The sequence below is a fragment of the Barbus barbus genome (genome assembly GCF_936440315.1).
Source record: "Barbus barbus genome assembly, chromosome: 1".
NCBI lineage: Eukaryota > Metazoa > Chordata > Actinopteri > Cypriniformes > Cyprinidae > Barbus > Barbus barbus.
The window spans coordinates 3,494,692-3,521,287 of NC_136729.1; the positions used below are offsets into that span (position 1 = coordinate 3,494,692).

At 42.8% G+C, this 26,596-nt stretch overlaps 1 protein-coding gene and 1 long non-coding RNA gene across 2 annotated transcripts; both read left to right on the forward strand.

Moving 5' to 3' along the window:
* Positions 1-2,740: 2,740 nt before the first annotated feature.
* On the forward strand, positions 2,741-6,719 carry LOC306868683. The gene is made up of 3 exons (XR_013784118.1): positions 2,741-2,942; positions 3,454-3,488; positions 3,878-6,719. It is a non-coding gene; the product is annotated as an uncharacterized lncRNA (long non-coding RNA).
* Positions 6,720-16,687: 9,968 nt separating this feature from the next.
* LOC306876623 (protein mono-ADP-ribosyltransferase PARP15-like) lies at positions 16,688-19,968 on the forward strand (the record flags this gene model as incomplete). Its single annotated transcript, XM_079427936.1, has 6 exons — positions 16,688-16,749; positions 17,175-17,394; positions 17,758-17,803; positions 18,135-18,271; positions 18,590-18,770; positions 19,200-19,968. The coding sequence occupies 6 exons, from the start codon at positions 16,688-16,690 to the stop codon at positions 19,478-19,480; spliced, it is 927 nt and encodes a 308-aa protein (XP_079284062.1). The 3' UTR covers positions 19,481-19,968.
* Positions 19,969-26,596: the final 6,628 nt, after the last annotated feature.

The window sequence follows — 26,596 nt, forward strand, 5'->3', positions numbered from 1 at the left end:
GTCTCTGATGGAGGAAAATATGCATGTGCTGTAGAAGAACAGACAGCAGTCAGTCAAGGACTCGTGCTAACAGTAAGAGGTAAGTGCTGTTTTTAAAGGGCAATCTGATTTTGAGTTTACTGTACAATTATGAAAATGAACATCATGCATCAACAGTATCATGTGCTGTCTTAAATTAATTTCCCACAGAGAGACCCAAGCCTGTAGTGCGTGTGCAGCCTGATGGACGTGTGTTCAGAGGACAGACGGTCACTCTCACATGTCACATACAGCAGACAGACGTCAGCAGCTGGATATACAGCTGGAATAAAGATGATTCAGTGATTCATGTCAGTCAATCACAGGAATACCGAATCAGTTCTGTTAATGAATCTCACACGGGTAATTACAGCTGTACTGGAAACGAGACCCAAGGATCACGATACTCACACACCAGTGATGAAGTTACACTGACCGTATCAGGTGAGAGTCAGAATCTCATCAATCTGACTACATTCAGACACAATCAACTTTTGCATATATTAAAATTATGTGGTTAAATTAATAAATAACTATATGATGCTTGAGTGTTGATGGCAGATTGTCAGTGTCAGACATGAATGTAAAAAAACTCAAGGCTGTGTTAAATACAGGCAAACCAAACCAAACCAACTCTATAATTGGCAAAATGTTATACAGTATCATTTTCAGTTTGGCATGTAATTGTTTTTTACTTTATGGCAGCTTTTCAGAAGCAGAAAAAAATAAGCTAAATCAGAGCAGTTGGTTGTGCTAGAGTGTGTGAAAAGTTTTTGTTTGTTTGTTTATTTAAGGTTCAGAAGCTCCATTGCTGGATCTCTCAGTTCTCAAACTGCTGAGTTTTCTGCTGGCAGCTTCTCCATATCTGCTGGTGTCCATCATACTGGGAGTCAAATTCTACAGAGCTCATGGTGAGATCTCTCTCTTTCTTATCCATTCTAATACAGATGGGTTTAACCAGATCTATCATTGGTATCACTAATTAAAATATCACATTCCATATTTTGTGTGTTTTGCAGTTCAGTCTGATGAGATCAAATATACTGTTACAGAGGAATAAACGTCTACAGTCGTGATGAATAAAACACAATGTTTTTCTCCTTTTCAACATTATTCTGTTAAATTTAGCCTAATAATAAAGGCTCAAATGAACTCTGCCTAAACTACTGCAGCTTCCCTTTGAATCATCTTTCTTTTCTTTCTTCTGTTTTTCCTTCTTTTTATACACTGAGCAAAATTATAAACGCAACACTTTTGTTTTTGCCCCCATTTTTCATGAGCTGAACTCAAAGATCTAAGACTTTTTCCATGTACACAAAAGGCCTATTTCTCTCAAATATTGTTCACAAATCTGTCTAAATCTGTGTTAGTGAGCACTTCTCCTTTGCAGAGATAATCCATCCACCTCACAGGTGTAGCATATCAAGATGCTGATTAGACAGCATGATTATAGCACAGGTGTGCCTTTGGCTGGCCACAATAAAAGGCCACACTGTAATGTATAATATAAACAGCTCTAATCTGTTGAATGTGACTGTAAGAAATAAAGATGTTAATAGTCTGTATTATTAACGTTAAGTTCATAATTTTCTGTAAAGCTGCTTTGAAACGGCACATTGTAAAAAGCGTGAGTGCGCATGCCTGAATATTGTATTTTTTACAGTCATGCCAATAAAGCAATATTGAATTGAATTGAGTCAAATGAAAACTTACACTAGCATTAGGTTTTAAATGGGATATGGGTAACAGAATTCCTGTGAAGCAACTGTGATGTTTCTACAAAACAACAAGCTTTTTTAAACACATTTTCTTGCTGCTGAAAATTTGATATTTTACTAGAAATCAGTTTTCTCTCAGATACATCACCAGTGTATCTGGGTGTGTGGGGGGGGGGGGGGGGGGGGGGGGGGTATGGAAGTATGCTATAAGATATAATCAGTCTGCCGAAAACTGATTGCCGCCTGTAATCACTTTTTGGCAAGTGTATAACTGCTTTTATATGGGTTTTATTGGTCATTTAAAGGTATTTCAAAAGGACTGAATGAGCTATAATCTATCAAATATAACAACCATGAATGAAATCAAGTAATTTTGAGGCACAAAGAACGGTTCACTGAGTAAGCAGAAGGGAAGGAGATGGGAGGAAAGTGTTTGCTCGGAGACACCAGCATATGGCAGTAATGCAGTAATAAGTGCGGTATGCCAAAAAATGATTGTCATTTGTGTTATTGTTTGTTTTATTGTTTTATTGTCATTTGTGTTATTGGTTCCCAACCATTATGCGCAAACAACGACATGAGCTTAATTGTTAATCTAAGTAAGAGTGAAATCAAGAGTATTATTAAGAAAAGCCTGAAGGAAAGGTGGCAAAAACAGTGGGATATGGTTCAGAATTCAAAGGAAAGTGGGAGAGATGAGAAGTGCAGGGAAAAACAGAAGAGATGAAATACTAATATCAAGAATGAGATTTGGACACACGAGATTAAATAGTGCACTTTATAAAATGGGTAAACATGATACGGGAAGGTGTGAATTGTGTGGGCAAGAAGATCAGTGGCACATAATATAATATACAGTGGCGAAATATATTACAGAAATGAATGCTATAGTTTTATTTTTCAGTACCTTTAAATAACAAAATTATGGGAGAGAATATAAAAAGAAAAAAGGGGGAAGGTAATAATTAATCCTATCCAGTAGGTGGCGGAAATGCGCTCGGTTTGATCTGCCAACCGCCATTAACACCAGAAGAAGAAGAAACAACTGCGCACGCCTTTGTAAATACGAAAGTAGGACCGTTGTCGTCTTTGTGAGTGAGAGCTGCTGCTCGTTGATATTGCTCGGTCCAGAATTATTTTATATTTGCCTGTTAAATTGTTATTTTGATCGAAGTTGAGTTACATGTCAACGGATAACAAAAACTGGTATGTGAACCTGTGAGGTCCTGCAAACATACGGGCACAATCAAGAAAATCGCTATCTTTATCACCTTTTAAAGATAGTAAGGTATACAAGAATTTACAAATGGGCACGTAAGCTTAACCCGTGTGTGTGTGTGTGTGTGTGTGTGTGTGTGTGTGTGTGTGTGTGTGTGTGTGTGTGTGTGTGTGTGTGTGTGTGTGTGTGTGTGTGTGTGTGTGTGTGTGTGGTCACAGATGATAAAGTTAGATGCTAATCGCAATTAGCGTAGCACATTTTCATCTGATGGTGTTGTATGTTGCTGGTTAATGTCTGTCTTTTAGAAGATTAACATTTTTCTGATGTGAATGCCATGCAATAAAATGTTATCATATAATAACAGTCGCAAAGATGACATTTGTGAATATCATATAATGGCAAATGTCGGTGAATTAAGATTGTTTAAAGGAATGGTATAAAACGAAATCCTGCTTTTCAAGAACTTGTCAGTAAACCATTTCTTATTTCCCCTTGTAGAGTCATCAAGGTTCCAGATAATTATTGGCAATTTGGTAAGGAATTGTTTATCTGTTTTAGATTCATTGACCTTCTCTGATGGGCTTTGATTTTACTTAATTTAATAAAAAATGTACTTAATTTGATTTTATTTGTTTTACTGCAATGTATAGTTAGGATTCTGATTAAAACAGTGTAACTGGGGGGTCTGAAAAACCACTTGTGAATATTTGGTTAATAATACTGTAAACTTTCTTTAAATACATAAGTGTTTAATAAACAGTGTTGTGCACTTTGTTTCCAACCCCACTGTTATTGAACTGTAAAGTGAGAATATTGTACGTTATTTGTTTTGCATTCAGTTTTCTGTTAAAGATATTTCACAATATCAAAGTTTATATTTTCTGAGTATTTATTTTTGGTGTTTTTGTTTTTATTTATACAGGACAGTACAGAGAGTGCACAAGTGGGAGAGAGAGGAGGGGGCAGCATCAGAAAGGACCTAGAGCTGGGACTCTTTCAAGGATCACCCGGAGCACAAACACGCTATATGTTGGAGCACTACACAAGGCTGTTGGTTCTGACGTTTTATCACAATTTGAAGAAACATTTCTACTTAAAATATTAAATTCATTTCATTTAAGGCAGGGTTTTTCCTGCCAAAAGAATTTCAAGGTGACTGTCTCCATGAAATTTAGTGCTGCCTCTGGCTGTCGACAAAATTCAAACAGGTGGTTACATGCTCTTTAGAATATCGTGGAAAAGTTCTTTATTTTTTATAATTCAAGTTAATTCAATTTTGTTTTTTATTACAACTTGCAGCTTGGGAAAATTTAAAATTCATTATCTCAAATTTGAATATTCCATTTTGAGCTTGATTAGTTTGATTAATTTTGAGTATAAATACTGGGTACGTCCTGGGCTAGTTTAGAACAAGTAACCACAATTATGGGGAAGACTACTGACTTGACAGTTGTCCAGAAGACGATCATCGACACCCTCCACAAGGAGGGTAAGCCACAGAAGGTCATCGCTGAAAGGGCTGGCTGTTCACAGAGTGCTGTATCGAGATATATTCATAGAAAGTTGACCGGAAGGAAAAAGTGTGGTAGGAAAAGGTGCACAAGCAACAGGGATGACAGCAGCCTTGGGAAGATTGTGAGGAAAAGCCGATTCAAGACCTTGGGAGAACTTCACAAGGAGTGGACTGAAGGTGGAGTCAGTGCATCAAGAGCCACCGCACACAGACGTCTTCAGGAAATGGGCTACAGCTGTAACATTCCTACAACAAAGCCACTTCTGAACCAGAAACAACGTAAGAAGCGTCTCACCAGAAAAGTAACTGGGGCCTCATTTATAACTGTTGCGTATGTAGCGCCCTCACCGCCTGATGAGGGGAGATGTGAATAGTTTAATAAAACACAGGACACGGAGCTGCTGCTTCACCATCAGAGTCTCTGTATTTTCTCCAAACATATAAAGCATTGCAACACATTTTATCAATTTTTTTCCCATCTCAACATAGCTGAAACATGAGTGTTTAAACTACATGAAATATATTTTTAAACTGGCAACATGTTCATGGTACTTTCCTTTAAAATGTTCTTTCAAACACATGAACAGTGCAGGTATTCAAACACTTTATACACCCTTTTTGCCAATTTTAGAATATTCTCAGAGTTTCCTTTAGGTTTCAGAGAACTCATAACAGTTGAATTTAGACAAATAATCATTTTATAGATTCATTTTATATACACTCACATAATGAGAACATGACTTAATGAACTGTTACAATCGATTCGGTGAACACATTTTAAATGATAAGCTCTTCGGAATGCCATCTGCATTTTTTAAATACAGGAGAGTATATGAAACTTAGTCAACTATTTAACTTTTAGGACACACATTTGTAACTGATACCGTTTTTGTCACATTTATCACAAATGTATTATATCTGTATTTCGCTAAAATACATTTAATCGCAGTCATTGACTTCGAGAACACGTCGTCTCCATCATTAGCATGGAATGTGTGATTAGCACACGCTGAACTCGATAAACTTTTAAATATCCGAAAACAACAACATATTGATCCTTTAAGGGATAACATTTGCATTTATCCTAACGTCTACACATCAAGAGGGCATTCTTTTGACATGTTCAAGACTTTTATACCTGATGAGGGGAGATGTGAATAGTTTAATAAAACACAGGACACGGAGCTGCTACTTCACCATCAGAGTCTCTGTATTTTCTGAGCAGCGCGCCCTGGGAAGTGTTCACCCAAACAGGTGAACACTTCCCAGGGAAGAACAATCGAGCAATCAATGAACCATTCAAGGCTGAGCAGGGAACGTTAACCCTATAAGGTGCATTCATTTTACATTTACTCATTTAGCTGACGCTTTTATCCAAAGCGACTTACAATTGCTATATATGTCAGAGGTCGCACGCCTCTGGAGCAACTAGGGGTTAAGTGTCTTGCTCAGGGACACATTGGTGTCTCACAGTGGATTCGAACCAAAGGCATGTGTCTTATCCACTGCGCCATCACCACCCACAACAAATACATTCACTTGTTTTAAGTTCAGTGTTACTCCAACATAATTTATTTAATATTTTTGTCTTCGTTTTACACCTTTATTTATTAATGATTATTTTCCATTTTATTTTATTTTTATTAATCACCACACGTACGCACAAAAATTGCCCTGCAAGAGGCGTACACCACTTCCTATGAAAAAGGTGGGATTTGTAAAAACATTTAAATTTTCTCACCTGCAAGCAAACTCGGACCCATGCGTACAGACTTTTTGGAGACAGAGCAGTTTGGCGACACCCGATAGTGATTCGAGGGACATGCCAGATGATGGAAATGAAACTTATTGAACTTGAAAAGTTGTTTATAGATCCCTATTACCATAAACAGACAAATCAATTTTTAATCCTTATTATGCATCCTAATCATAAATGCATGCATGTTCACAATACCAATTTAAATAAATAAAAGGCAACAAATAATAAAATAGAGATGCATCAATTGAATTACCTTAACTTCCATTTTCTAGGTGTTTCTGATTTGTATGACAAGGTGTAAAGGATTGAATCTGATAGCTTGAATTCTGCGGTGACACTTCTGCATATACAGTGGAGAGAAAAATAACTTGATCCCCTGCTGATTTTGTACGTTTGCCCAAATGACAAAGAAATTATCAGTCTATAATTTTAATGGTAGGTTTATTTGAACAGTGAGAGACAGAATGATGAAAAAAAAGAAAAATGCATTTCAAAAAAGCCTTCAGCTCCCTCCACCGATTTTCTATGGGATTAAGGTCTGGAGACTGGCTAGGCCACTCCAGGGCCTTAATGTGCTTCTTCTTGAGCCACTCCTTTGTTGCCTTGGCCGTGTGTTTTGGGTCATTGTCATGCTGGAATACCCATCCACGACCCATTTTCAATGCCCTGGCCCTGACGGTACATGGCCCCATTTATCGTCTCTTTAATGCCGTGCAGTTGTGCTGTCCTCTTAACAGAAAAAATGCCCCAAGGCATAATGTTTCCACCGTGTTCTTGGGGTCATAGGCAGCATTCCTCCTCCAAACGCGGCGAGTTGAGTTGATGACAAAGAGCTGGATTTTGGTCTCATCTAACCACAACACTTTCACCCAGTTCTCTGAATCATTGGCAAACTTCAGACTGGCTGTACATGTGCTTTCTTGAGCAGAGGGACCTTGCGGGCACTGCAGGATTTCAGTCCTTCACAGCGTAGTGTGTTACCATGGTGGAGAGTTTGGAATCTGATTGATTGATTGCTTCTATGGACAGGTTGTCTTTTATACAGGTAACAAACTTTAAGAGAGTGCTCCTAATCTCAGTTCCTTACCTGTATAAAAGGCACCTGGGAGCCAGAAATCTCACTGATTGATAGGGGATCAAATACTTATTTCACTCATTAAAATGCAAATCAATTTATAACTTTTTTTGAAATGTGTTTTTCTGGATTTTTTTGTTTGTTTTTGTTTGTTATTCTGTCTCTCACTGTTCAAATAAACCTTCCATTAAAATTGTAGACTGATCATTTCTTTGTCAGTGGGCAAACGTACAAAATCAGCAGGGGATCAAATACATTTTTTCCCCCACTGTATAGTATTGCATGACAACCCCACTGGTATTGCTGGAGGACATGATTCCAAATAAATGGTGTCCTTTTATTTTTTCTCCCCACATCTTCATCCAGTCAGCAGACTGATCTCCCCTTCAGTTTGCTATCAATATTTAAGTAAAAGGGGTGCAATTTCTGTCTGGTGGTGAATGTTCAAGCCACATGCAGTGACATATTGAGGACTGTGGCAGTACATCCTCTTATTCAGCTGGTTGTCTGTGTGGATTCGGTGGTTCATCTGGAGCTGGTAGATTCTAACACGAGCTACAATACACTAAAGACATAATACACTAAAACACAGTGTGTGTGGAGTCCTCTCATGATTATGATCTCCCCTATCCAGATTATCTCATCACATTGACATATGTCCACCAAACAGACAGAAGAGAGGGTGTCGTCTTTATGTGTTTGTGCAGGAAGTTTCGAGTCTATAACACAGATTATGTGTTTGACAGTGTGTCATTAATAGATCAGTATGGAGCTCAGTCCACTTCCTCTAATACTCTGTGAGTATCATTTTTGAGTTTTGCACTATTTTTTGTAATGACAGTAATAATGAATCAGTGTTTTGTAATGAATCTTACCGATTTCACTTTGTTTTTTTATTATTCATGCTGCTTGATAATTATGGCAGAGTATCAAATCCATCTGTAGCTCATGATATCTGTGTGTGAGGAAGAAATAATCTGAGCACTTTTATCAGGCTCCTATGTTAAGGTTCAGTAATTTTACTGTAATGGCAATGTATAGGTCCTTTTCTATACAATTAAAGTGAAATAACTGAACATAAATATACCAACCTGAAAAACAAAAATGCTAATTGTAGAAGAATGCTTCAGACGGCACTAAGAGGCTTTTGCATCTGAACTCTTCAAATACTCTGATGTGCTGTAGATGAACGAGTTCAGTGTATTGATCTTTAGTCATTCAGTTTAGGGTTTGCATTGGTTCATCAGTTGAATTGGACATTATTGTCAATTTCTGTATAATTTTTTTTCACAATTACTGTTTTTGTTTTCTTCAGTTGAACTTCACTGGCAGTTCTGTGCACCTACATTTAGTCTTTACTTATGATGTAACTCATATGCTCAGATTCAGTCCAATTTTGTTATGGAAATTTATTTGTTGAATAGTTCAGCAGTATAATATCCATGTATAGGTGATCTTATGAGACTTGTGGTCCTGCAGTAATGCAAACTCTGACCAGTGGTGTTACTGACCACAATGATGCCACTTCCCATATGAGACACTGATGGCAAAATAATATATGCATTCACCTGTGTGTTAATTTATATCATGACAGCATAACCTACATATTCTTAGTAATACACACAGATGTTTTCTTCATCCTTTGTCACCTCAAACTTTCCATTTGTTATTGACTGCTATAAAGAAATAGTGAATGATAGTTAAGCTGTTTTTTTTTGTGTGTGTGTGGCTTTAAAAAGTGTCAAAGAATCAGTTACTTCATTTTCTGATTAATTTTACTGCTGTAACCATCTTGCTGACCCAACAAGACAACCCAGCAGTGTTCGTCTGAAATGTCTTAAACCATTTGATGCGGTGTAGCCTGACTGTGACTCTGTTGTTAATGTGCTTAAATCAGTACAGTATTTTCTCAAGAATGAAAAAAAACAACATTTTGCTGTTTGTCTTACGTATACACACTTATTAGCAAACTAGTGTTCTGTTAATAAGCCTGTTTTAATTTTGGTCGTCCACATTATAATCAGCTTAAATTGTTCAGATGGTGATTTGAAATGAATGATTAACGTTGAATTTCTAACCACTGTTTTGAGATAACGTTGAATTTCTAACCACTGTTACTCCTCCTTGAACTGCCACTCCTCCTTGAACTGCCACCTTAACGTGGTGGAGGGGTTTGAGTACCCGAATGAACCTAGGAGCTATGTTGTCCGGGGCTATATGCCCCTGGTAGGGTCTCCCAAGGCAAACAGGTCCTAGGCGACGGGTCAGACTAAGAGCGGTTCAAAAACCCCTTATGATAGAGAAAAATGAGAGGACCGTGACGTCGCCCGGTATGGCGCAGCCGGGGCCCCACCCTGGAGCCAGGCCCAGGGTTGGGGCTCGTATGCGAGCGCCTGGTGGCTGGGCCTCCCCCCATGGGGTCCGGCCGGGCTCAGCCCGAAGGAGCGACGTGGGGCCACCTTCCCGTGGGCTCACCACCTACAGGAGGGACCGTAAGGGGCCGGTGCAAAGAGGATTGGGCAGCAGTCGAAGGCGGGGGCCTCGACGACCCGATCCCTGGACACAGAAGCTAGCTCTAGGGACGTGGAATGTCACCTCGCTGGCGGGGAAGGAGCCTGAGATTGTGCGTGAGGTTGAGAGGTTCCGACTAGAGATAGTCGGGATCACCTCTACGCACGGCTTGGGCTCTGGAACCACACTCCTCGAGAGAGGATGGACTCTTCACCACTCTGGAGTTGCCCATGGTGAGAGGCGGCGGGCTGGTGTGGGTTTGCTTATAGCCCCCCAGCTCAGCCGCCATGTGTTGGAGTTCACCCCGGTGAACGAGAGGGTCGTTTCCCTGCGCCTACGGGTAAGGGATAGGTCTCTCACTGTCGTGTGTGCCTACGGGCCGAACGGCAGTGCAGAGTACCCGGCCTTCTTGGGGTCTCTGGGAGGGGTGCTGGAAAGTGCTCCAACCGGGGACTCCGTCGTTCTACTGGGGGACTTCAATGCCCACGTGGGTAGCGACAGTGACACCTGGAGGGGCGTGATTGGGAGGAACGGCCCCTCTGATCTGAACCCGAGTGGTGTTCAGTTATAGGACTTCTGTGCTAGTTACAGTTTGTCCATAACGAACACCATGTTCAAGCATAAGGGTGTCCATCAGTGCACGTGGCACCAGGACACCCTAGGCCGTAGGTCGATGATCGACTTTGTGGTCGTTTCATCTGACCTGCGGCCGTATGTCTTGGACACTCGGGTAAAGAGAGGGGCGGAGCTGTCAACTGATCACCACCTGGTGGTGAGTTGGATCCGATGGCGGGGGAGGAAGCTGGACAGACTCGGCAGACCCAAGCGTACTGTGAGGGTCTGCTGGGAACGTTTGGCAGAGTCTCCTGTCAGAGAGATCTTCAACTCCCACCTCCGGCGGAGCTTCGACCGAATCCCGAGGGAGGCTGGAGATATTGAGTCCGAGTGGACCATGTTCTCCACCTCCATTGTCGAAGCGGCCGCTCGGAGCTGTGGCCGTAAGGTCTCTGGTGCCTGTCGAGGCGGCAATCCCCGAACCAGGTGGTGGACACCGGAAGTAAGGGATGCCGTCAAGCTGAAGAAGGAGTCCTATCAGGCCTGGCTGGCTTGTGGGACTCCTGAGGCAGCTGACGGGTACCGACAGGCCAAGCGAACTGCAGCCCGGGTGGTTGTGGAGGCAAAAACTCGGGCCTGGGAGGAGTTCGGTGAGGCCATGGAGAAGGACTATCGGCTGGCCTCGAAGAGATTCTGGCAAACCGTCCGGCGCCTCAGGAGAGGGAAGCAGTGCCCTACCAACGCTGTTTACAGTTGATTTGGGGACCTGCTGACCTCGACTGGGGATATCGTTGGACGGTGGAAGGAATACTTCGAGGATCTCCTCAATCCCGCCGTCATGTCTTCCATTGAGGAAGCAGAGGCTGAGGGCTCAGAGGTGGACTCGTCCATCACCCAAGCTGAAGTCACCGAGGTAGTCAAGAAACTCCTCGGTGGCAGGGCACCGGGGGTGGATGAGATCCGCCCTGAGTACCTAAAGTCTCTGGATGTTGTGGGGCTGTCTTGGCTGACACGCCTCTGCAGCATCGCGTGGCGGTTGGGGACAGTGCCTCTGGGGTGGCAGACCGGGTGGTGGTCCCTCTTTTTAAGAAGGGGGACCGGAGGGTGTGTTCCAACTACAGGGGGATCACACTTCTCAGCCTCCCTGGGAAAGTCTATGCCAGGGTACTGGAGAGGAGAATACGGCCGATAGTAGAACCTCGGATTCAGGAGGAACAGTGTGGTTTTCGTCCGGGCCGTGGAACACTGGACCAGCTCTATACCCTCTACAGGGTGCTGGAGGGTTCATGGGAGTTTGCCCAACCAGTCCACATGTGTTTTGTGGATTTGGAGAAGGCATTCGACTGTGTCCCTCGCGGCGGCCTGTGGAGGGTGCTCCGGGAGTATGGGGTCCGGGGTCCTTTACTAAGGGCTGTCCGGTCCCTGTATGACCGAAGCAGGAGCTTGGTTCGCATTGCCGGCAGTAAGTCAGACTTGTTCCCGGTGCATGTTGGACTCCGGCAGGGCTGCCCTTTGTCGCCGGTTCTGTTCATAAGTTTTATGGACAGAATTTCTAGGCGCAGCCAGGGGCCGGAGGGTGTCAGGTTTGGTGACCACACGATTTCGTCTCTGCTTTTTGCAGATGACGTTGTCGTGTTGGCTTCATCAAGCCAGGACCTTCAGCAGGCACTGGGACGGTTTGCAGCCGAGTGTGAAGCGGCTGGGATGAGAATCAGCACCTCCAAATCCGAGGCCATGGTCCTCAGTCGGAAAAGGGTGGTTTGCCCACTTCAGGTTGGTGGAGAGTTCCTGCCTCAAGTGGAGGAGTTTAAGTATCTTGGGGTTTTGTTCACGAGTGAGGGAAGGATGGAACGGGAGATTGACAGATGGATCGGTGCATCTTCTGCAGTAATGCGGTCGATGTACCGGTCTGTCGTGGTGAAGAAAGAGCTGAGCCGCAAGGCGAAGCTCTCGATTTACCGGTCAATCTACGTTCCTACTCTCACCTATGGTCATGAGCTTTGGGTCATGACCGAAAGGACAAGATCCCGGATACAGGCGGCTGAAATGAGCTTTCTCTGCAGGGTGGCTGGGCGATCCCTTAGAGATAGGGTGAGAAGCTCGGTCACTCGGGAGGAGCTCAGAGTAGAGCCGCTGCTCCTTCACATTGAGAGGGGTCAGCTGAGGTGGCTCGGGCATCTGTTCCGGATGCCTCCTGGACGCCTTCCCGGGAAGGTGTTCCGGGCGCATCCCACTGGGAGAAGACCCCGGGGAAGACCTAGGACACGCTGGAGAGACTATGTCTCCCGGCTGGCCTGGGAACGCCTCGGTGTCCCCCCGGAAGAGCTGGAGGAAGTGTCTAGGGAGAGGGAAGTCTGGGCATCTCTGCTTAGACTGCTGCCCCCGCGACCCGGCCCCGGATAAGCGGAAGAAGATGGATGGATGGATGGATGTTTTGAGAGATATTCATGTGGTCCATGTATATTTATAGCAACAACATCTGTAAATCAATGTGATTTGTCTATTTTTGTTTTGTAGTGCTGCTTTCAAACATCCGCCCTGGACAAACTCAAGTTGATTTATGTATTTCCTCAAAGCATCAGACATGTAACACAGTGGAACAGAAAGGGAAAGTTTCTATAGCATGTGTGCAGTCTGCATTTGTTATTTATGTAATATATTGGGACCTTAATGACATAAATGAGCTGTGAATAAAACTAATGTATAGGCTACATCTGAGTGTTTATGTGAAGACGTTAAAGGGACAGCTCACCCGAAAAACAAACATTTTTGTCATCATTTACCAAGCTTTACTAACTGCTGTCTGTCTGTCAGGAAGCTGGTGATCCACTGGCAGACGGAGGTGGGGACGGAGAGCTGGGTTAGTTTATTCTGAAGGGTGTCCGGGATGATGGTGTTAAAAGCGGAGCTGAAGTCCATAAACAGGATCCTGACATAAGGAAGTTGTAGCTCATCCGGGTACTTTTTGCATACTCTTTTATGGCTACTGTGAATTCAGACATACATTTGTCAAATACTGTTTTTCACCTACTATATAGTAAAGAAGTATGCGATTTCAGATGCAACCAATGGCATCAAACTTAATGTGAGTCATCATCACTTCACACAATTCAATTTGGTAACAACGCCACCTATTGGTCAAATGTGATAAACCATTAAATCATATTACTTGTGCTTGTATTTATAATTTTTCAGACATTTTGACAAATCAAATTAAAATGTATTTAATTACATTTTAATTACATAACTACATTTGCAGTTAGTCTGACACTCGCTGTCTGCATTGCCTCTGTAGTGCCTGGCCTCTTATTTGCTGCTTGCAGCAATATTCATTGAGCCTTGTTATTTTGGCACCGTCTAAGATTATCAAGATCAAATATATTTGATCACTTACAAGTCAAATATAATAGCGCATGGACATGCCACAGCACATTTTGACACTATGACGTCAAAAGTATGATGAGAATCAATTATCAGAATCAGATTCAAAATACCAAACCTGCCAAGGTTTCTTATATCTGCATCTTTTCAGACGTCTTTCACTGTCACCACAGCTCTGTTTCACTCACTGACCTCTGACCTTGATGAGATCATCATGCCAGTACATGGGATTGAACTCCATCTAGTGTTTGGAGACATCACTAATGAGACTACTGATGCCATCGTGAACACCACTTTAAGGACTTCCAGACAGCTGGTATTCATGCAGATTTCTAAATGATAACCAAAACATTCTTGATACACAGTTTAGACCATGAGAGAATGTTTTTTATCCTATCCATCACAGGAGTGTGTAAGGACATCCTTACTAAGGCAGGACCTCAAATCCAGGCTCAACTAACAGGGGGTAAGAAAAATAAACTACAGCCTCTTTTATAACATTATCTTCTGATTTTGTAACATATGAAAAGACTTTTGTCAGGTATATTTGGATGAACTAAGAAAATACCTCTGTATACAAACATCGAAAGTATTTTTAACAAAGTTTTATAGGTTTGATAGACTTTAGAGTTTTAGAAAGGCTCAAGACGTACATACACTTAACTGAACCCGTTTGTAAAAATAGTTAGAAATGCACAAATGGCAACCTTCTTTAGGCATTATAACAAATAAAAATAAAAAATGTGCCAAATGACACTTTAAAAAAAATAGATAAATGATTTAAATAATGAAATATATACATGCAGTATGTCATCAAACACAATCCCTCATATAACATATAATCTGCAGCTCAGGTAGCGAGTGGGCAGATCTTCACAACCCCACCAGGAGGCTTCCCATGTAAGACTATCATGCATGTTTGTGGAGAGAGAAACCCTGATGTTATCAAGACCTTGGCATAAGAAATAGTGGTTCAATGTGAGCAGGGCCGCTACAGGTCTGTGGCCATTCCTGCCATCTTTGCTGGTCAGTAGCTTCATTATTTCTTACAATGAAAACAAAAATGGATGTCTTGTAAGGCAGTTTGTTTTATGGTTGTTTTTTTCCCCCATTTACTATCTTCTATAACAATGAAGGTCTGTTTCCACCTCACAGCAAAAAAATACTGTAATTTGAAAACATTTAATGTCAAATTGTGACATATATCCATAAATTTTAACAGCTGAAAAATCCTGATTTTGTTTTTGCTTTCATGAGCACATGACACTCATGTGAAATATGCTAAATTTTCGGATTAGAAATATGCAGGAATGTTTTGGCATCATAAATGGCCATGTCAAGGTAAATTTGTGGGCTTTGCAGGACAAGGAGGTTTAGATCCAAATGTGGTGGCCAGGGCTGGACTGGGACAAAAAAAGGGCCCTGGCATTTTTGCTCAGACCGGCCCACCACAATCGGTCGGACACAACCAACAAGTACACCATCCTTGTGGTCCCTGTAGATATGCATATCTACTGTTCCATTCCCAAAAACCCCTACAAAGCTGAGAACTAAGTGCCATGGACCAGTGTACTCACTCTCTCTTTACTCCCTGGTGGTGATCAAAGGTGACAGTGGAGTAGGGCCTACACAAAGTGAGGGCATCCTGAGAGAGAGAGAGAGAGGGACAAGAATGATAACTGAATGAGCAAAATGATCACCATACAAGTATCTTTAATATATAACAATGTAGAGAGATGGTTGCACATATTCTATACTTACTTAGTGGAAATGGCTCCATGGTGCTCTGAACATCCTCAAAAACAATGAACTTCAAAAGTGAGGACATCCTAAAAGAGAGAGAGAGAGAGAGAGAGAGAGAGGGAGAGGGAGATAGGGGAATAATGAGTCACATTTTCAGTCTACAATATTATGAATATTTTTTTTAATAATAATATCAATAATCTCATCTCACCTTACAATAGCAGCAGTTTCCTCAGTAGCTTGCTCTTCTCTGCAACTCTGTCTATTACAGAGAGATGATTTAATAATTAAAATAATCAAATGGCATCATCTAAGTTTTTCTAGAGAAGGGCCTTCGACGGCCGTTATGGGTTTTAAAGGGTTAACATTAGAATAGTCATCCGAAGTTGCAATTGAATAAGTTAACTCTGCTAACCTAGCTACAAAAACAATGCAAAATAGCTTATGCTGTGTTATTTGACTTTAGCTGACTGAGTGGCTAGTGCAGTAGGTGACAATCTGACAGACTTTATAATAGCAACAACGATTATGTTGTCTTATTATAATATTCATTAATTTAGGTAAATCATCATCATCTTCGTCGTGGCCCAGCTAGGCCCACACACACTATCCTCCTGCATCCGCCCTGATTAACACTCCCTCCCTGTTAAATCATGTAGCTACCATGCTTACCGTTTCAATTACACTCTCCTGCTCACTCTGTCCCTCCTTGACTTCACTGTCAGACACCTGCTCCTCTGCCTGGGTGCCGCCGGCGCCGCCATGGCTAGTCACCTCTCCTCCATGTGCTATGTTCACCTGTTTTTGCAAAGTGTCGTCAGGTACTGTTGGCTTGGAAACTGAAGCTACAGCACTAAACATGTCGGTTATTTTTGCACATGTTGAGGCATCAACCCCTACAATTTTTATTTTTTTGGCCGCAACTTCTCCGCACCCCCCTTGCCCTTGCGCTTTTGCTTCTCCATCCTAAATCCACTGATTTCTGGCTCTGAGCCACTGACTGCATCTGACACAAGAAACAGAGGGGGAGGGGTGGAGCTTGCTAAGAGATGATTGGGCCATCCCAGTGTCAGTATGGAAAATGAACCAATGGCCCCTGCTTTATGGGCCGGTCGTTGGCCAATTAAAAAAAAAAAAAAAACATATTATATGGACCGGCCCCCAAGTGCGTCGGCCCACCGGGCATTTGCCCGGTATGCCAGATTACCAGTCCAGCCCTGGTGGTGGCCAAGTCCATTCTAGAGGGAGTAAAGGAGGGTATACAAGGAGCGGATCTTCAACATCTCAAAAATATTTGCATCATTCTGCTGAAGATTAACGTTTTCTTGGCATTCCAAGCAACGGCAAAGCAAATCTTTGGTGGTAATATACAGTTAACAGGTGAGTAAATATGTGTAATGCAGAGACATTTTATTACTTGCCCATCTCATGCATTATAAAATGTAATTCAAGACATTCATTGTCAATTTTGCACATTCACCATTTTCAGCTCCTGGATCACTTGTACCTACCAGTGTAACCACCAGTGGGAACGGTGGATCAACTAGATCAAGATCCCATTCCTTACCCTTATCAGTTGCTTTGGATTTGAGTTCTCTAGTGACATCTTTGCCTGACACAGAGAGCATAGCAACATTTCTAGTCATTGGTCACACCAGTAATGAAGTGTCTGATGCCTGTAGAGAAATTCAGCGGGCATATGATAACCTGTGCTCCACACAAACTTTCTCTCCTGATGAGATTGAGCGCCTCACTCAGAATGAGAAAGACCAGCTGCTCTCTAAAGTGAACTCACTGCACCTGCAGATAGAACAGCGCAGCTCTGATAGATGGGTAGTAAAAGGGCTGAAGGATGGAGTGAATGAGGTGGTTGGACTAATACGAGATGCACTTTGCAGACAGGTGAGAATAACATTGAATTGACATTAAAAATAATTAGCTCTCCATACAATTGCCTCAGCACATAATGCATATAATTTGCATATAATAGTTGATGCTGATAGCCTTGTGGGCAGCGCGCTAACATATAGTGCCATTGTGCTATGAGTGTCCCGATTTATATACATATATAAACACACACACTGCACTTATATATGATATACTAATCTTTTTGGGTGTTTTGGTGAAAATGATGAATGCAATAAAATCATGAAATCATATTGCTTTTCAATATTTTTTATTTATTTATTCATATGCAAAGCCTAACTTTTTTTTTCTCTCTCTCTCTCTTAAACTCTAAGGTAAGGACCAAATCTTCCTCTTCAGGCAAGTCACGTGGTGCATTCTGGGACCACAGTGTATTTGGCAGAAGGTACCAAAAGACATTAATTTTAAGCTTGAGAGAGGAGATGTGAAAGATGGTATTGTAGATGCACAGGGTGTGAAATGGACTGTGGATTTGAGAAATATGAAGGCCACAGCACGTAATTCGAGACAGGTGACCGCTCTCAAATGACTGGAGAATCGTTCAGGTGAGGAACCACTTTCATAGTATATGAAAATATATGATTATGTTAAATAAATATCCGATACTGTGTCCGATAAAATCTTTGTCCAGTTGAAAACCACTGATCTACATCTATATTATAAATTGATACATAATAATCCAACTAAGTCAAAACCCTTACTATCTGGTGTTTTAGATTTCACTTTGCCAATCTACTGGGACAACATGAGTCAAAGTGACCCCTTAAAGGTGATTGACCTAGATCAGTCATCCACGGAGTACAAGACTGTGAAGAAAGACTTTAAGACGACTGTCAGAAAAACAGTAATCAAGGTTTGACACCTAACATCATCTAAAGACATTCAAAAAAAGATTTTAAAGAACTAGCTACATAATGTGTTAATTTATATCTAGGATTAGAGTTAGTCTACAACAAGGGCTTATTATAGGACTGCACTAAAAGCACCTACTGTTCAATTTTGTTTTGTTTTTAACCTTTTGAAAGTGTTGATCTAGTTATTGTACCATGTTATGATTTTGTATGGCAGTATAGTCTTTATAGTTTGCTTCTATGAAGAACAACAGATGTGAATGTGAAGTCCATCAAATTTATTTGTAAATGGCTGTTAGAGTGCAAATGTATTTCAACAGATCCAGCGCATCCAGAACATGAATCTTCGACGCTTATATGAGGGGCGTAAAATAGAGCTGGAGAACAGAAATGATCCCCGTGTGGAAGCAGGAGAGAAGATCCTTTATCATGGCACGTCAGAGACGTCCTGCTCATTAATCATGAAGTCAAACTTTAATCGCAATTGTGCTGGGCAAAATGGTAACTGCTTTTTAAGGTTGATTAAATTAATAGTCCGCCTAAAAATGGAAATTCTGTCAATATTTGTTTGTGACCAATATATATCGCCAAAGCTGATGTTTGGCAATTTGTTCCAAACTGTTTGCTAACAGCTTGATTCATAGTGACTATGACTATCAAGTCCAAAAATGTCAAAAAAGCATCATAAAGTAAAGTTCATCTGACTCACTCCCAGTCTTCTGAAGTCATGCAATAACTGTAGGAGTAACAAACCCAACAGCAAGTGATGACAGAATTGTAATTTTTGGGTGAACAATATCTTTATTCCATTGGAGAAACTTCCTCTTTATAGTTTAACAGTCTAATATATTCCCAGTCAGCTACTGATGGTCTTGTTAATTGTTCAGTTTGCAGACTAATTGATACTGATGACTTTTATACCTTTCTCAGCCACCGTCTACGGTCATGGGACGTACTTCGCTGTGAACGCCAGCTACTCTGCCAATCCTATCTATGCAGTTCCTGCAGCAGACGGGACTCAGCTCATGTTTGTGGCTCATGTGCTCACGGGTTATTACGCTCTGGGTCAGTCGACCATGAGGACACCCCCTGTTCGTGTGACACCTGACCTCTATTATGACAGTGTGGTGGATAATGAGCAGAATCCCTCCATGTTTGTGGTTTTCCACGACTGCCAGGCTTATCCAGACTACCTCATCACGTTCAAATGAACTTCAACAAAGACCAACTTGTCTTGAGATCTAGAAGATTTATAAACAGTTATTAGTTATCAATGTTGGGCAGTAACTAGTCACTAATAACTTAGTTACTGTAATAATAATACTTTTTGCAGTAACTACCCAGCCAACATTGATATGTGGGCCCCATGTAGGTTATACCCGGGCAGCATGGGTTCCATGTGGGCATGGGCTGAAAATGGGCAATTTATGTGGGTCCCATATGTTTTTCACAATGTGGGACCCATATAGGTTTGGACATATGGGACCTTCATGGGATCTATGTGGGCATGGGCTGAAAATGGGCAATTTATGTGGGTCCCATATGTTTTTCACAATGTGGGACCCATATAGATTTGAACATATGGGACCATCGTGGGATCTATGTGGGCAAAATGATTTCACACTTAAAAACATCTTTACACCTCTAAACTTTTGGTTAATGGTCACTTTTTAAACAAGAAATATAACTGTTTAATATTTTATGGATCTGATCAAAATAGCTCATTTTTTCAAATGAAAATGTGTGAATTATCAATATTACAATGTACCCTGTGCATTTATCAAAATGCACTTTTCTTTTACTGCGCACAGTTTAGCAGGGACAATTACAAACAAACTCTAGAATTTTTTTTATTATTTGTTTTTACAAATTCCAAACTCTGGACTTATATCGGTCTCAAACAGGACCTACACTCTCAAATGATCTTCTGACAACACCTTCCGCTTGACAAAGTAGTCCTGTTACATTCAGTTTTTAGTTTGGATTTTTTTTTTTCACATAGTATCATATCATAATATATGTCATTGATCTTTACTGAAAATAAGCGTACATTTAAATTTATAACTGTAAAGATTTTAAATATTAGAAAAAAATTCCCGCTCTGGCGCAAGGATACAGTCTCTTCTAAGCACAGTGGAGCGACAGCACGACCAGAGTCACTTTTATCAGTTCACAGAGGACCAAGCGGAGCGAAAATAAGCAGGTAAAATGCATATTTTCAAGAAATGATTTTATTATCCACGTTTGCAAGTATTGTAAACATTGTTTTGACAGTATAAATTACCTTTAAAGTAATGTAGCCTTTAAAATAATGATGTTGTATTTTTGTTTTTCTGGCCGCGTACTCGCTAAAATGTCTGCATAATCTTAAAACATGTCTTTTTCGTTGACGGTAAGGTGTAGTTTTGTTTTTTGCCTGATGTTAATGAAGTAGGAATCTCAATTGTTGTTTATTTAATGCTTTACTGATGCATTTTGTGGCCGTCTAGCCGCCATTTTTTCATCTGAGGGAAAACGGAATTTCCACACAATTTATTATAATAACCGTGTTTGAATGGCAAAATACTGAGTTTTTAAAGTATCTGACATAACTTGCTCCTAAAAGCGGACAAATGCTGCTTTCGAACGCCAGGTAGGGTGGATTTCAAACAGTTTTGAGACCACCGTTCTCTTTAGGCCTTTCTGTGCGCGCGCCTCGCGCATGCGTGAACACCTCAATGAGCCCACAGCTATTTTTCAGCATATTGGGGCTAAATGACTAGCCTAATTAACATCAACACTTCACTTTCTCATTCATGCATGTTTCTTTGAGTAGTACTGTGCTACGCATGTATATGAAAATACAGCAAAATAAACTATATCAAAAGATGACAATCTCTAACAGACGCTTTAAACTGTAATACACACATACAAATCTTTTTAAGTATATTTAAGTAACGTAGCAGCTATACGTTTTCGTGTATGTACTGCAGTTAGAAATTTGATAGTGCTCTTAAGCAATTTATAAAGGATTATAAATGAATTTATACATTGATGTCAGCCACATTTATACATGATTTTATACATCGATTGCTACAGGACCTGCCGCTCAGAGAGTCACCGCTACAGGACCTGCCGCTCAGAGAGTCACCGCTACAGGACCTGCCGCTCAGAGAGTCACCGCTACAGGACCTGCCGCTCAGAGAGTCACCGCTACAGGACCTGCCGCTGCAGGACCTGCCGCTCAGAGAGTCACCGCTGCAGGACCTGCCGCTCAGAGAGTCACCGCTGCAGGACCTGCCGCTCAGAGAGTCACCGCTGCAGGACCTGCCGCTCAGAGAGTCACCGCTGCAGGACCTGCCGCTCAGAGAGTCACCGCTACAGGACCTGCCGCTCAGAGAGTCACCGCTGCAGGACCTGCCGCTCAGAGAGTCACCGCTGCAGGACCTGCCGCTCAGAGAGTCACCGCTGCAGGACCTGCCGCTCAGAGAGTCACCGCTGCAGGACCTGCCGCTCAGAGAGTCACCGCTGCAGGACCTGCCGCTCAGAGAGTCACCGCTGCAGGACCTGCCGCTCAGAGAGTCACCGCTACAGGACCTGCCGCTCAGAGAGTCACCGCTGCAGGACCTGCCGCTCAGAGAGTCACCGCTACAGGACCTGCCGCTCAGAGAGTCACCGCTGCAGGACCTGCCGCTCAGAGAGTCACCGCTGCAGGACCTGCCGCTCAGAGAGTCACCGCTGCAGGACCTGCCGCTCAGAGAGTCCCCGCTGCAGGACCTGCCGCTCAGAGAGTCACCGCTGCAGGACCTGCCGCTCAGAGAGTCACCGCTGCAGGACCTGCCGCTCAGAGAGTCACCGCTACAGGACGCGATTTCAGCAACTCTCAACACAGTAAAAAAAATAAGCGTTTCCTAGCAACGGCTAAACACTGAGACAATTAAATACACTTACGAGCTGATTTGAACTTCCGCTGATAGACTGCATCTCTTAAAGACTATTTCATTACACTGCCTTCTGCTGGCGCTTGAACCCACTTTCCTATTAATCACAAAAAATGGCCAAGCAAGTGCAGACACTGATAAGATACACGATACAGTATGAGACCAAACGCAATTTTTATTTTATTTTTTTAATGAAATTAAGACATTTCTGTCTCTCCATTGAAAGTCTATTCATGACTTTTCAGACCACTTGAATTAAAAAATGAAATAATTTCTTATGGGTTTGGAATAACACTAGTTTTCTTTTCTTGACTGATTTTTTTATTTATTTATTTTTTTTTATTAATATTTTTTTAATTGTTAAATAAGTTTGGTTATGTGAAATCAACTGTTGGGATAGTATCACCCTGTTTTAAATTAAACTGGTAACGTTGGTGTTTAACACTTTACAAAAACTTCAAGTTTTATTGAAAATGTCTGAATTATAATAAAGTATTTGATATACTGTATTTTTACATTTTAATTTCTGATTTATTTATTTTTTAAATTACACCTTTCATGTGTTGAGATTTTGTAGATTAATAACAGTGGAATATTCAAGCAAAACTGACATTTACCTAACTAAAATACAGATTTTGCTTTTATCAATTATTCATTTATTTTTCTTATATCACAGGTAAATTAGAATTGATAATTATAAATACTGTTCAGGCTTGATGCGTCAAAAAAACTCATAAGAACAGGCACATATACTGGGTGTATGCCATATGGGTTTCAAAACTTATGTTGCCCAGTTGGGCCCCATTCAGGTTCTATATGAGATTTATGTGGGCTAATTCATAAAGGGCCCAAGTGGAACCTGCGGACAAACCCATCTAGGCCCCATATTGGCCCCACCTTGGATTGTTAGCTGGGTCATAAGTGGGACCAATATGGGTCTTATATGTGTTGCCCAGTTGGGCCCCACATTAGTCCCAGTCAGGCCCCATATGAGATTCATATGGGCTACTTCAGATGGGGCCCACATGGAACCCATGGACAAACCCATGTAGGGCCCATATTTACAGCCCATATGGGGCCCACACGGGACCCGTGATAGAATGTTGGCTGGGTAGTAGTGTTACTAATAAGATTTCAGTAATAATATTACTGTTACCATCCATTAAATAGCTTAGTTAGTTACTTTTGATGCCTCAACCCCGCTGTTTTAAAATCCAAAAATTAAATAATTCCTAGATTTATTTTCATAATTTTCACGACTCACACATGCATGTGATGTCCCCAGTGCAGCAGGAAAGCTTGGAATATGGAAAAGCTTACATTCAGCAGATAGAAATATTGCATTATATTGATTTTGTCAGGAAAAAAGATGATCTGAACACTGTTGTGTAAATTGTGGCTTTACTTTACTCTGGTATTACATCCCACCCACATCTCTCTGATCAGCATGTGCTACATTATATTACTATAATTAAAAAATATTTCTGGAAAATTAAACAGTTTCTTACAAACTTATGTGATTTGATAAAATACAACACTTATTACAACACTTCTGCTTGAATGTCACTATCAGCCACTACTGAGTGTTTGCAATAACTTCTGGCTGCGATCCAATGTGGATTTTGGTCAAATGATGAGGCAGAAATATGTTATTAGTAACATTCTAGAAGAATTTTATGTGGAAGATACACAGTTACAACTTCTGTAGGGCGTGAAGAAAAGGTAATGTAACTAGTAATATAACTAATTACTGTTGCCAGAAAGTAATTAACTACTAATGAGTAATACATCACATTCTTTGAGTAACTAGCCCAACACTTAGTTATATAGTGGATTTTACATTTAAATGTAATCATTCAGGGGATACTTACGTATATTCAGAGCAGGGGCGTAGCCATCATTTCAAAAGTGGGGGGGACGGAATGTCTAGTGTTCCCCTTCAATTCGGTCACTCTACATTGCTTTGGGAAATACATTTTCCTCGAATATTACTGAAGCCTTATTGAATCACGCCAGTGAAACTGGCCAATGGCGTTCAAGCGCGCGGAATATGAGGGGGCTCGTCACTATATAAAGCAGCGCTTGTACGTCATCCATTCAGAATTTTTTCCTTCAGCAAGAAGCCTATCAAAGAATCTACTACTCACCGTGATCTACACGCTGCAGCGTACACGCCTTCTTCCCCTGCTGTGTTCTGGTAAGTGAGCTTCGGACGAACAAAGATGACCTCTCGCGATTGCCTCTCCTGTGTAGAGCCAATCGAACCCTCTGATGGCCACGAATCGTGCGTCTTCTGCCTGGGTCGCGCCCCGCAGAGGCGGCGCTTGGAGGGTCGGACTGCCCCCACTGCGGAGATATGAGTCTCCGGACTCTCAGGCTCCGTGTGGCCATCGTCCAAGGCGATGAACTCGCCCAACTAGCTCTGCCGCGCTCTTCCTCTGAGCCAAAGAGTAAAGTGGCGCGAGTTTCTGATGCGGATCTGTCCGGGTCGGGTGACGAGACCGCGCCGGCTCAGTGCCCACACGCTTCTCACCCCCCTGCTGCAGGTCCCCTTCCAGTGCGCTTCATGGCCGCTGATCTCCGCCCCTCCCCCAGCGCGCAAGATGTGGTGTCTTTCGGAGCCATGGAGGAGGATGAGGATGATGCCATCTCGGTGGCAGCGTCTGCGAGAGAGGAGTGGTCCAACAGCCCACTGGATTACACTGCGCCCAGCAGTGACGCTGGGGACCTCCATCACAGTGATGTTGAGCTCCTACGCGTCCTGACCAAGGCGGTTGATGAGCTCGGTCTGGAGTAGGCGCCTCCTACCGAGCCGGCCAGAAGCCGTCTGGACGAGTGGTTCCTCCAGTCGGACCGCGGCCGAAAGGACACCCCACGGAGAAGTCGTGGAACGCACCGCTCACCAGTCGGGTGCACAATCCGGGATCCTCCCTTCTGTCGTCAGTGGACGGCGCTGACCGAGCGGGGTATGTTAAACTTCCCCCCGTGGAGGAAGCCGTCGCTGCCCACCTCTGTCCTGCAGCCGCGGCGAACTGGAGGGTTAGAAACAACGCGTCTCTCCCCTCTAAACCTTGCCGCGCCACCGCAAACTTCGCTGGCAAGGCTTTCTCGGCGGCGGGCCAGGCAGCTTCAACACTGCATGTGATGGTAATACTTCAGGTGTATCAGGCCAAGCTTCTTCAGTCCCTGGATGAAGGTGGCCCGGACCCTGAAGTCTTCAAAGAGCTCCGACGCGCCACAGATCTGGCCCTCAGAGCGACGAAGGTGACAGCTCGAGCGATCGGCCACAATATGGGGAATCTTGTGGTGCTGGATCGTCACCTGTGGCTGACTCTGACCGAGTTGAAATATTCAGAGAAGACGCTCCCGTGAATCCCTCAGGTCTCTTTGGAGCGGCGGTAGAGACGTTCACGGAGCGCTTCGTTGAAGCACAGAAGCAATCGAAGGCCATTAGCCACTTCTTACCAAAGCGCGCTGGCGCGATCCCTCCTGCGCGTTCCCGCTCATCCTCAGCGCAGCGCGCGGGAAGACCGTTCGCACCTCCTACTGCGGTTCGGCGCGAGCATGAGCCGGCGGTGAGGCCAAGACAGCCTTGGCCGAAGCACCGCCAGGGCTCGAAGGGCCAGAGACCCCGCCCTGACAGAGACAGCAGGCCACCGGCTACGGAATTAAAGCCGCATTCCTGATGTTGTCTCTCGGAGGAGGATAGCTACACTCAGCGCCGAAGACAAGCCACTGAGAAAGTCTGCTCGCTCCGCTGTGTGTGTTCACCACGCCCCCTTGCCTGTGGCGGGCGGCGAGAACGATTGTCATGTTTGTGTTTTGACTGTTCCACAGTGCAGTGCAATAAAGTAATAAAAAATACAAAAATCACCTCAATATCAGGGCAATTTTCCTCCTCTCACTCCCCTGTCCCCCATCACTCACTCTCACACTCGTGTGGTATTAAACTCCCCGCCCCCCAATGGCGAGTTATCCCTCACGGTGTGCAGTCCGCCTCGCCCGCTGTCACAGTTCACAGAAGCGTGGCAGGCACTGCCAGGGGTATCAGAGTGGGTTATGAAATCAATAAAGAACGGCTACACGCTTCAGTTCTTCCTCAGACCGCCCCGTTTTAACGGTGTGTTAATGTCCACTGTACGGGAGCAGAATGTCTCAGTTCTGCGAGAGGAAATTCACAACCTTCTCGCAAAGCGCGCTGTAGAGGCCGTCCCCCTCACAGACCGCGAGAGCGGCTTCTACAGTCGTTATTTTCTGGTGCCAAAGAAAGACGGCGGGCCCCGCCCAATCTTGGACCTGAGACCGCTGAATCGCGCGCTTTCAAAGCGCTCGTTCAAAATGATTACGCTGAGACAAATCCTCTCACATATCAGAACGGGAGATTGGTGTATCTCAGTGGATTTAAAG